This window comes from Chrysemys picta, chromosome 8 (assembly GCF_011386835.1).
Source record: "Chrysemys picta bellii isolate R12L10 chromosome 8, ASM1138683v2, whole genome shotgun sequence".
Lineage (NCBI taxonomy): Eukaryota > Metazoa > Chordata > Testudines > Emydidae > Chrysemys > Chrysemys picta.
The window spans coordinates 69208897-69221377 of NC_088798.1; the positions used below are offsets into that span (position 1 = coordinate 69208897).

At 46.9% G+C, this 12481-nt stretch overlaps 1 protein-coding gene across 10 annotated transcripts in view; it reads right to left on the reverse strand.

The window, feature by feature from the left end:
* The window catches only part of LOC101940163 (P-selectin-like), a 79549-nt gene that overhangs the window by 1891 nt on the left and 65177 nt on the right, over window positions 1-12481 (reverse strand). For all 10 annotated transcript variants that reach the window (XM_065555744.1, XM_065555746.1, XM_065555741.1 and 7 more), the window contains 4 exons: window positions 7618-7803; window positions 3415-3537; window positions 1410-1440; window positions 118-173 (listed from right to left, as the gene is read on the reverse strand). In XM_065555744.1, the coding sequence (XP_065411816.1) occupies window positions 119-173; window positions 1410-1440; window positions 3415-3537; window positions 7618-7803 (395 nt within the window). In that variant the 3' untranslated portion in view covers window position 118. The remainder of the gene's footprint in view (window positions 1-117; window positions 174-1409; window positions 1441-3414; window positions 3538-7617; window positions 7804-12481) is intronic.

Below are 12481 nucleotides of genomic sequence, written 5' to 3' on the forward strand. Positions count from 1 at the left end.
GCTTGAAAACTTGTCTCTCTCACCAACAGAAGTTGGTCCAGCAAAACATATTACTGCACCCACTCTGTCTCATAGAAATAAATAAGCATTTCAAGACTGATTTCTCTGACAGTTTACCTTAAAAGTTGGAGTCAAACGCTGCATTTGTAAAGACACCAGGGGCTCCCAGGTTACTAGACAACAACAGAAACACACTGGTATAAACCTAGAGTGATAGGAAATGAGAGAACCCCTACCATTGGTCAAAAAAGCCCTTTTCTCTCTTAAGGAACTGGTTCTTCCACCCTAGGCAAAATAAGAATTGGGGCACAGATTTGGCAGCTCCTAAAGACTCACACATTTTCCTGAATGAGTCACTGCATCTGTGTCTGGGAGGATGTGTTATCAGAGCCTCTTTATCCCCTGAATGTGGTGCTGTAACCACTCATGACTGCCCATAAATGTTGTACCTGTGTTCATATGGATCCATATTACAAGTAAACAGCAATGAACGTAATGACTCCATCTTGTGGGCCATTCTCCAGTCTATTGTTTACAAAACCTTTACTGCCCTTCCAGACCTGAGCCTGCACTGCACAGAAAGCCAGGGTCTAACAAAACAACACTATACAAGGTTCATCCTCAGGGACTCCATGCCACGATGTTTTTGGCTTCATGGTGGAACACACTTTAAATTCTCACAATGTGGATTATAACAGAAACCCCTGTTAAACCTGCAATTTTTAAAGGACCCAATGAAAGAAATGGCTCTCTGTGTTATTATTTTAAATACTGGAATTTAGTAATAAAAAATCATGGTACACGTAACAGGCAAGACAATCCCATTGACCAGGACAGGACTCCTATAGAGCCCTAGCTCATTCTGTTGGCATCTACTGACCAGTTATTTACAATGTGTATGCAGTCCCATTAGCAACACATGCAAAATAGTGCACCCTGCCTTTCTTTGGAACACTGGCAAATCATTGTTAAAAATGCACCTATCATGCCTCTGTGTATGCACAAAGTGTGACTTCCAAAGGCTCATCATTTGGTCTAATCAAAACCAGTTTTCACTGTAAATCCTAAAGCCCATGTTGAGAAGATGTCTATGTCCCTGCCAGAATTCAGCTTTCTAGCCCCAGCTGGTTCAGCACTAAAGTTATTAAGGTAAGGACTATATGATGTTTTATGATGGGGGAAAGTGCCCTACACACCTCGTGCTTGATACTATAAACCATTCCTGTTCAGACTTTCAAAAAAATTCACTTTTGGGGTCAGACACAAATGTCTCACCCCAAAAGGCTAAAATTTCTGGAAGGGCTGGGTGAGGAAAAACAGGGGACTGGCAACCTCCATGGTAGCTGCAGTGCTCGTGAAAGCCATGGTGCAAGTTAGAGTGATCAGCTTACAGAACACATTGCTCTTACCTGATGGGATTCAGCAGTGTTTTTTCTTCCTCTGATGATGGAGTTGAAACATCCATGGGATGGTGCAGAAACAACAACAACAAAACAGATCTCATCAGTGAAGGGTATGGTAAGCATGTGGGATAAAGCAGTCTCTGACAGACTAGGTTCTCACCATGGCTTCCGAGAGCAAATTCTGAGATGGTTAGTGGAGATACACTGTGCTCGGGTACATATACCCCCCATGTGATGTTCAATACCTCGGGGAAACATCCTGCACCCCCATGTTCATCCTTATAATATGATTGTGTGATATCCAATGCAAAGTTTGTCATGTCAGGTGTCTTCGGAAGGCTCATGATGCAATGAGCATTGTTGTTACAGTAATATTATAGTAATGTTATAGGTTGTAATTTCATGTATATAGTTATGAGGCTGAGAATGTATCCTTATGGCTTAAAACAAGCCCAGGCAAAACTCTCCAGGAACAGAGGGGCAGTACATACCTCATCAGGGCATGTATGGGACAAACCCAGCCCAGCCTCACACGGACAAAGGACACTGGCCTAGGCAGCAATAAAGGATCTGTTGGACTCTCCAGTGAGTCACCCCCCCCTTCCCTTGGTCAGTTTGGGACTATGATGAGGTAATGCTCACCTGACCCTGAAGTGGGGGGGGTGGGAGTGCAAAGCCAAGGGGTAAGAAAGAACATGATAAAAGGGATAGATGTTTGCCATGCTGGCTCTCTCTTCATCGATCATCTACAGACACCACCACCAAGCGACTGAAGCGCTGATCAAAGGGGACAGCCTGGCTGAAGGGCAACCAGCCAGCCTATGGTGAGAAGCATCTAAGTTTGTAAGGGCACTGAAAGTGTTAAGATCAGCTTAGAATGCATTTTTCTTTTATTTAATTTGTCCGAATCTGACTTCTTGTGCTTTGACTTATAATCACTTAAAATCTATGTTTTGTAGTTAATAAATTTCTTTGTTTAGTTTACCTGAAGTAGTGCGTTTGGTTTGAAGCATGTCAGAGACTCCCCTTGGGATAACGAGCCTGGTACATGTCAATTTCTTTGTTAAATTGACAAACCCATATAAGCTTGCAGCGTCCAGCAGGCATAACCGGACACTGCAAGACAGAGGTTCCTAGGGTTGTGTCTGGGACCGGAGATATTGGCTAGTGTCATTCAGTTGCACAATCCAAGCAGCGGCTGGCCAAAAGTGCTCACTCATGTAGCTGGGAGCAGCTTACATGCAAGAGGCTATTCAGGAAGAACCCAGGAGTGGTGGTTCCCACAGCAGAGCAGGGTAAGGCTGGCTCCCAGAGTCAAGGATTGGTCGGTCCAGATAACACCAGGGGAATGTCACACCCCACATGGCTAGACTCCATGCCTGGGTAGAGGGAAGAGAACTGGGACCACCTTAAAGATGCCATCTGAGCCAAGGGGCATGGATGCAAGGCCTCTGGGACATGTGAGATTATTATTAGGAGGGCCCAGCAGAGCAAGGTGCAGCTGACAGGGCTCCTATCTCTCTGTTGGGGCTTTGTTTACCTCCTGGGGAAAATGGTTATCCTCAGAAAGGGTTCTAGGTAGATCCTGAACTTGTTCTCTGGGAGTCTATTTCAACAACAGCATGCCAGTCTTCTGTATTTCAGGCCTTTGGACCTCCCTGAAAATAGTGGCAGCAGCCACACTTGTTCTGTTGACTTCAGTGAGGGTTGGCTCAGCCCCTTCATCTCACCGAGCCTCATCAGGGACAAAGATGCTGCTGCCCTCAGCCATGTGAGGCAGAATAGAATCCAGCTCCTCCCTCAGCTATGCTGGGTCTGCAAGGCTGAGGAGAGGGTGTACTTCTGTCCATAAACAGGCACACAGAGATGAACCACGTGGACTAATAAGGGGCCATCTTGAATCACTTTTCTGACCTTATCTGCACTTCTTCAAGGGATAAATCACCTGTTTCCAGGCAAATGCCCTCAGCAATAATAACCAAAGGCACAAACAAAGCCATGCATTTCTTACCTTTGTTACTGAGACGCTTGATTAGCAGAGCTATGAACATTCCTGTCAGCAACAGGGCCACAAGGGTCACAGCTCCACCACCCATGTAAAGCAGGACTTGCTTGAAATAGGAAGCAGCCTCTTCTGAAATAAATTCCCAGGCCAACATGTTAGGATTCAGATCACTGGGAGTAAAATTTTCAAAAGCGCCTAAGGGTCTTAGAGCCAGATTTTCAAAGGTATTTAGGTCCCTAGTGAGACAAATAGGCCCTAGTGGGATTGACAAAAGCACCTAAGCAGGTGAGGTGCTGATCTCTGGCAGTTGGATGCCTCTGACATTCCCACTAGGCCCCTGTCTGCATCTTTAGGTTCCTCAATACTTTTAAAAATCTGGCCCTAAGTGACTGAGACAGCTAGGTCCCTTTTCAAAAGTGAGCTTTAGGCTCCTGAATCCCATTGAAAGTTACTGGGGCTCCTGCTCCAAAATCAGATGAAATTATGTGTTGATAAATGCAAAGTAATACATGCTGGAGGCAGGAGTGCTGGAACCTAGGTAGAAGTGGGGGGCCCATGAAGCCCTGCCTCCTCCGTGGCCTCACCCCTGCCCTCCTCTTCCCCCAAGGCCCTGCCTCCCCTGTGGTGGAGGGTCCAGGACTCTCCACAGTGTCCGGGCTCCTTGGATGGCTCTTACCACTAGGGTGACCAGATGTCCTGATTGTATAGAGACAGTCCTGATATTCGGGGCTTTTTCTTATATTGGCGCCTATTACCCCCCACCCCGTCCTGATTTTTCACACTTTCTATCTGGTCACCCTACTTATCACGGCCCAATTCTGGCTTCCATCCTGGCCAGAGGGCAGGGCCTCGGCGGGGGAAAGGAGGAGCAGGGGACGGGGCCACGGAGAGTGGCCGGGACTATTGGGATATAGATATGCTAGGGTTACCATACGTCCGGTTTTTCCCAGACATGTCCGGCTTTTCGGCACTCAAACCCCCGTCCGGGGGGGATTGCCAAAAAGCCGAACATGTCCAGGAAAATGCCGGCCAGGCACTTCCCCTCCCGCGGCGGCTCTGCTCCTCCCCTGACTCTTCGGCTCTGTTTAAGAGCCGAGCTGCCCGAGCGCTATGGGCTTCAGGCAGCCCCCTTGCCTCCGGACCCCAGCCGCCGGCCGGGCACTTCCCCTCCCAGACTCCAGCGGCGCAGGGTCCAGAGGCATGGGGGCTGCCCGAAGCCGGTAGCGCTGGGGCAGCTTGGCTCTTAAACAGAGCTGAAGAGTCAGGGGAGGAGCAGGGCCTCCGGCCGCGGCAGCTCTGCTCCTCCCCTGACTCTTCGGCTCTGTTTAAGAGCTGGGCTGCCCGAGCGCTACCGGCTTCGGGCAGCCCCCATGCCTCCGGACCCTGCGCCGCCAGAGCCCAGGAGGGGAAGTGCCCGGCTGGGGGCGCAGGGTCCAGAGGCAAGGGGGCTTCCCGAAGCCCAAGCGCTACCGGCTTCACGGTTTGCCGGGCAGCCTCCAGACCCTGCACCCCCGGCTGGGTGCTTCCCCTCCCGGGCTCCAGCTGCGCTGGGGAAGCGCCGGCCGGGGGCACAGGGTCAGGGGGCTGCCCGGCAAACCGTGAAGCCGGTAGCGCTCGGGAAGCCCTTTTCGCGTGGCTGGGAGTGGGAGGGAGGAGGGGGCGGGGTTGGGGTGGGGAAGGGGCGGAATTGGGGCGGGGCTGGGGGTGGGAAATGGGCGGGGCCAGGACCCCGTGGAGGGTCCTCTTTTTTTATTTGTTAAGTATGGTAACCCTAAGATATGCAGGCCTGCCTGTAAAGGCCTATACTTTAAGAACTTAGCTAGTTATAGAGGTATAAAACAAAGAATCAAAATCACAGTCCACCTGTCTATGGGCCTTCTCTCACTAGGATAGTCTGAGGCCTGGTTCTTAGGCTAAGGCCTTTGGCTAAGCAGCAGAGGCAACCATAAGCTGGGAAGTGTATGGTCACATCCTCACATTCCAAACTAGTCACCTTAAAATAAGGTGCTATTGGGCTGTTAGGAATACAATCCTGTCCTGATAATGCCTATCACCACCAGATATAGATGGTTAAAGAAAACTTAGTTTGATAGCATCCTGCCTGGCAAGAAATCACTTCTCAACAGTTGTGGTTGTGAAACCCTCATTTCTATATGTTTTATCTTTATGGCCCCCACTTTTCTATTGTTAATCTGTCTGGTTCTCTAATTGTTTCTGTCTGCTGTATAATTAATTTTGCTAGGTGTATGTTAATTAGGGTAGTGGGATATAATTGGTTAGAGAATTATGTTACAATATGTTAGGATTGGTTAGCTAGATTTCAGTAAAATGATTGGTTAAGGTATAGCTGAGAATATTACTATATAAATTAGGGGCAAACAGGAAGTAAGTTGGGATTCGAAAATAAGGAAAAAGGAATTTGGATTTAAGCTTGCTGGAAGTTCACCCCAATAAACATTGAACTGTTTGCACCTTCGGACTTTGGGTATTGTTGCTTTCTGTTCAGGCGAGAAGGACCAGGGAAGTGGAAGGGTGAAGGAATAAGCCCTCTAGCAGGGACTAGTGGCAGGGGGGGCTAAGGCCCACCTCAGTCCCACACTGGGAAGAGGCTATTGCTGTGGGCAGGGGCTGAGCTTTGCAGTGGGGGAGCTGATCATCATCAGCCCACTGTGAAGCGCAGCCCCTTCCCGCGCCACTCCGTGCCTATCTGGGCTTGCAGTTTGGGGGGGCAACGTGGCCCCCTGCCCCCCCAACTACATCTGTGTAAAAAGTGGGTGGACATAGCCGGTTCTGGCGCCCTTGGCTGAAGGGAATAACTCAAACTACCCGTCCATCATACTGAGTTATAAATAAGCTGTGTGAGCTCAGGAAATAGACTTGGGCATCCCTAGGCCCGGTCTACACTGGGGTGGGGGGTCGATGTAAGATACGCAACTTCAGCTATAGGAACAGCGTAGCTGAAGTCGACGTATCTTATTTCGACTTACCTCCCATCCTCACGGCGCGGGATCGACGGCTGTGGCTCCCCCGTCGACTCCGCTACCACCGCTCACCCTGGTGGAGTTCCGGAGTCAACAGGAGCGCGTTCGGGGATCGATATATCGCGTCTAGATGAGACGCGATATATCGATCCCTGATAGATCCGGCAGGTAGTCTGGACGTACCCTTAGGGACAATTCAATGGAGAGCGCTGCTCTGCTTTATGTGCAGTGGCGGTCAACAAACCAAACAAATTGTTAGGGTGCAAATGAAACTGGATGGAGCATAATATGGAAAATATAGAGCAGCATTATAGAAATGAATGGGATGCCCTAGCATGGGATGCTGTGTGAAGTGCTGCTCATTCCCCTCAAAAGTGACATCACAGGATCACAGCAGGACGGCTAGAGAGACAAGGAGAGAGACTGGGATTGTTGCTATAGAGAGGGGACGGATAAATGAAGACCTGATAAAAGTGGCCCAGAGAAGGTACTGGAGAGTGTTCTCCCACTCTCATAGCATAATGGGACATTCAGTGAAAGGGAAAGGTGGCAAATTCAAATCCGATACAGTCAACATGATCACACAGTGCACCAACGTGCTGGTGGTACTCTCACAAATACCGGGGCAGGAGCTTCTCAAGGCCCAGCAAGGCATTTGCTGTTTATACAGATCACAAGAGGATCTGGAGTTGTAACAGCAAACACTATCTGATTAAATGGGTTTTAGCCCACAAAAGCTTATGCCCAAATAAATTTGTTAGTCTCTAAGATGTCACAAGTACTCCTCGTTCCTCTTGCTTGAGTCAACCACTAACTAGTGGAGCAAATCATCCCACATCTGCCTGCTGTGGGGCTTCTTGCACCTTCCCCAGCAGCATCTGGTGCCGGCTCCTGCCAGAGACAGGATACTGGGCTGAGCTAGATGGACATAGTGTCTGATGCCCACTGGCCACACTTGTGTTCCACTCTCTAGTGCTTGCTGGTTTCACCCAAGTGTGCAGCTTTGCAAAGGGCTGTAAGTATTAGTGTATACCCCCAAAGGGCCCTGCTCTTTCTGTTACTGAGCCCAGCCTCATTTGCTAGCCCCTGGATCTCCTTCCCCACACTGGGAATGCTGACTCCCCACCTGAGCCTCTCCACATTCACCCTCTTGCCTCTCTCTGGCAAAGGGCTTGCAAGGGAAAAGCACTGCTCCACATGGAAGCTAGAACATGGCAAAACAACTTACCTTGGCAGGCAGGCATCTTGTCTGACCAGTGCCCATCAGGCTGGCACTGCACCCTGCTCGTCCCATTGAGGAAGTAGCCCTGAGTGCAGCGGAAGCGACACACTGACCCATAGCTGAAGGATTCCAGAGGGTGGGAGCAATTCATAAGAATTGGCTCTAGGTCCCTCAGCTTGGGGCATCTCATGACTGGAATAAAGAAAACAAACAATGAAATGTTCAGACTAGGGCTGTCGATTAATCACAGTTAACTCATGCGATTAACTTAAAAAAAATAATAGCGATTAATTGCAGTTTTAATCGCACTGTTAAACAATATAATATTGATTTCAAATACAACACAGAATATAAAATGTATAGTGCTCACTTTATATTATTATTTTTATTACAAATATTTGCACTGTAAAAGTGATAAACAAAAGAAATAGTATTTTTCAGTTCACCTCATACAAATACCATAATGCAATCTTTGTTGTGAAAGTGTAACTTATAAGTGTAGATTTTTTGTTACATAACTGCACTCAAAAAGAAAACAACATAAAACTTTAGAGCCTACAAGTCCGTTCAGTCCTACTTCTTGTTCAGCCAATTGCTCAGACAAACAAGTTTGTTTACATTTACGGGAGATAAAGCTGCCCGCTTCTTATTTACAGTGTCACCTGAAAGTGAGAACAGGCATTCCCATGGCACTTTTGTAGCTGGCATTGCAAGGTATTTACATTCCAGATATGCTGAACATTCATATGTCCCTTCATGCTTCAGCCACCGTTCCAGAGGAGATGCTACCATGCTGATGATGCTCGTTAAAAAATAATGCATTAATTACATTTGTGACTGAACACCTTGGGAGAGAGTTGTATGTCTCCTGCTCCATTTTACCCACATTCTGCCATATATTTCATGTTATAGCTGTCTCGGATGATGACCCAGCACATGTTGTTCGTTTTAAGAACACTTTCACAGCAGATTTAACAAAACGCAAAGACGGTACCAATGTGAGATTTCTAAAGATAGCTACAGCACTCGACCCACGCACTCGACCCAGCTGCAGTGGCACAGGAGCCAGCAAACAGAGCTGTAAACAGGGGAGTTTCAGTGGGAGTTTGCAAGGGGAGTTTGCAGGGGAGACTAAGAGAGCTAGGCAGAGGAATTGACAGGCTAGTGAAGGGAATGGGTGGCGTTCTGCCGGTGTTCTGGTGCCTGTTGGGGGTTTGTTTTGCTGTAGGTGGTGGTGGTTTGGTTTGGTTTGTGTTTCCCGGACTAACAGGTTTTAGGTGGGAAGGCTATGACCGATACAGAGGCAGCAGTGGAAGCCACAATGAGGATGACTGGATGTGGAAGCTGCGGCATGTACATGATCCTGGAGGGGGTACCTGAAAAGAGTTTCATCTGCATGAAGTGCCACCTGATAGAGCTGATGGAAGAAAAGATCCGAGGATTGGAGATGCAGGTGGAAACTCTGGTTGAGTTTAGAAGGGGGTTCAAGCGGATGATGGAGCAAAGACATGAAGAGGCTGAAGGGAAAAGCTCAGACTTGCAGATGGAAGCAGGACCAAAGAACTCTGAGGGGAGACTGCTGGGTGAGGAAAGTTTCAGAGTAGCAGCCGTGTTAGTCTGTATCCGCAAAAAGAAGAACAGGAGGACTTGTGGCACCTTAGAGACTAACAAATTTATTAGAGCATAAGCTTTCGTGGACTACAGCCCACTTCCGAAGAAGTGGGCTGTAGTCCACGAAAGCTTATGCTCTAATAAATTTGTTAGTCTCTAAGGTGCCACAAGTCCTCCTGTTCTTCTTTTTGGGTGAGGAAAGTGGACAGTGGAAGCATGTGACTAAGAGTAACAGGCAGAGGAAAAGACGGGCTAGTGAAGGAGAAATAGAGCTCAGGAAGAGGTTTGCAGAGTTGGAAAATGAAGAAGGGGCACAGCAGGTGGTTGCTGAAGGTGAGGGGGCAAGGAAGAAGAGAATAGCAGTTAGTCCTATAGGAAGAGGGGAAGAGTCAATGGAGATAACAACACCAAATATGAGCCCCAGGAGGACACGGGATGGGTTGTGGAGGATTGCAAGGGACAATAGAAATCGAGAGGACTTGCAGCCAGAGGGAACAGGGGATAGACCAGAGAATCGCACCATCACCAGGAAAAGGCAAGTCTGCATGATTGGGGACTTCTTACTGAAAAGAATAGACAGGCCTGTAACTAGAGCTGATCCAGAGAACAGAAGGGTGTGCTGTCTGCCGGGTGCTAAAATAAGTAAGGCTAAGATGTGGACCTGAGGCTGAAGAGGATCCTAACGGGAGCGGGAAAAAATCCACTGATTGTCCTTCCTGTGGGAACAAATGATATGGCTAGATTCTCGCTGGAACGTATCAAGGGAGACTATGCCAGGCTGGGGAAGATGCTTAAGGAAATCGAGGCTCAGGTGATCTTCAGTGGATTCTGCCTGTTCCTAGAGAAGGGCAACAAACGTGTGACAAGATTATGGCACTCAACAGATGGCTTAGGCAGTGGTGCTATAAGGAGGGCTTTGGGATGTATGGCCACTGGGAAGCATTCATGGACAGAGGACTGTTCTCTTGGGATGGACTTCACCTGAGTAAGGAGGGAAATAAACTTCTAGGATGGAGGCTGGCACAACTGATTAAGAGAGCTTTAAACTAGGAATTGGGGGGAGATGGTTGGGAGATGTCCAGGTAATCTCCACACCGGAATTTAACATTGAAAGGGAAGAAAACGAAGAAAAAAAGGATACAGTTGTGGGTATGAGAATGGACATAAGGAGGAAGGGTAGTGTAGATACCAGTCTAATAGGTGATACTGGTGGTAGAATGTCTGTGCCTAATTGGGTAAAAAATGTCACTGAAGCCAAACGGCAAAAATTATGATGGTTGTACACTAATGCGAGAAGCCTAAGCAACAAAATGGAGGAACTAGAGCTACTGGTGCAGGAAGTGAAACCAGATATTATAAGGATAACAGAAACATGGTGGAATAGCAGTCATGACTGGAGTACAGGTATTGAAGGCTATGTGCTGTTTAGGAAAAACAGAAATAAAGGCAAAGGTGGTGGAGTAGCATTGTATATCAATGATGAGGTAGACTGTAAAGAAATAAGAAGTGATGGAATGGATAAGACAGAGTCTGTCTGGGCAAAAATCACATTGGGATAGAAAGCTCCTAGAGCCTCCTCTGAGATAGTGCTTGGGGTGTGCTACAGACCGACGGGATCAGATTTGGATATGGATGGAGAACTCTTTAATGTTTTTCATTAAGTAAACACTAATGGGAATTGTGTGATCATGGGAGACTTTAACTTCCCAGATATAGACTGGAGGACAAGTGCTAGTAATAATAATAGGGCTCAGATTTTCCTGGATGCGATAGCTGATGGATTCCTTCACCAAGTAGTTGAAGAACCAACAAGAGGGGATGCCATTTTAGATTTGGTTTTGGTGAGTAGTGAGGACTTCATAGAAGAAATGGTTGTAGGGGACAACCTTGGTTCGAGCGATCGTGAGCTAAGTCAGTTCAAACGAGATGAAAGGATAAATAAAAATAGATCTGGGACTAGGGTTTTTGATTTCAAAAGAGCTAACTTTAAAGAATTAAGGAAATTAGTAAGGGAAATGGATTGGACTGAAGAACTTGTGGATCTAAAGGCGGAGGAGGCCTGGAATTACTTCAAGCCAAAGTTGCAGAAAATATCAGAAGCCTGCATCCCAAGAAAGGGGAAAAAATTCATAGGCAGGAGTTGTAGACCAAGCTGGATGAGCAAGCATCTCAGAGAGGTGATTAAGAAAAAGCAGAAAGCCTTCCCATCTTCCAAGGAGTGGAAGATGGGAAGGGATCAGCAAGGAAAGCTATCTTATTGAGGTCAGAACATGTAGGGATAAAGTGAGAAAGGCCAAAAGCCATGTAGAGTTGGACCTTGCAAAGGGAATTAAAACCAATAGTAAAAGGTTCTATAGCCATATAAATAAGAAGAAAACAAAGAAAGAAGGAGTGGGATCGCTAAACACTGAGGATGGAGTGGAGGTTAAGGATAATCTAGGCATGGCCCGATATCTAAACAAATACTTTGCCTCGGTCTTTAATGAGGCTAATGGGGAGCTTAGGGATAAAGGTAGGATGACAAATGGGAATGAGGATATGGAGGTAGATATTACCACATCCGAGGTAGAAGCCAAACTCGAACAGCTTAATGGGACTAAATCGGGGGGCCCAGATAATCTTCATCCAAGAATATTAAAGGAACTGGCACGTGAAATTGCAAGCCCATTAGCAAGAATTTTTAATGAATCAGTAAACTCAGGGGTTGTACCGTACGACTGGAGAATTGTTAACATAGTTCCTATTTTTAAGAAAGGGAAAAAAAGTGATCCGAGTAATTATAGGCCTGTTAGTTTGACATCTTGTAGTATGCAAGGTCTTGGAAAAAAATTTGAAGGAGAAAGTAGTTAAGGACATTGAGGTCAATGGTAATTGGGACAAAATACTACATGGTTTTACAAAAGGTAAATCGTGCCAAACCAACCTGATCTCCTTCTTTGAGAAAGTAACAGATCTTTTAGACAAAGGAAACGCAGTGGATCTAGTTTACCTCAATTTCAGTAAGCCATTTGATATGGTTCCACATGGGGAATTATTAGCTACATTGGAAAAGATGGGGATCAATATGAAAATTGAAAGGTGGATAAGAAGCTGGTTAAAGGGGAGACTACAACGGGTCATACTGAAAGGTGAACTGTCAGGCTGGAAGGAGGTTACTAGTGGAGTTCCTCAGGGATCGGTTTTGGGACCAATCTTATTTAATTTTTTTATTACTGACCTTGGCACATAAAGTGGGAATGTGCTAATAAAGTTTGCGGAT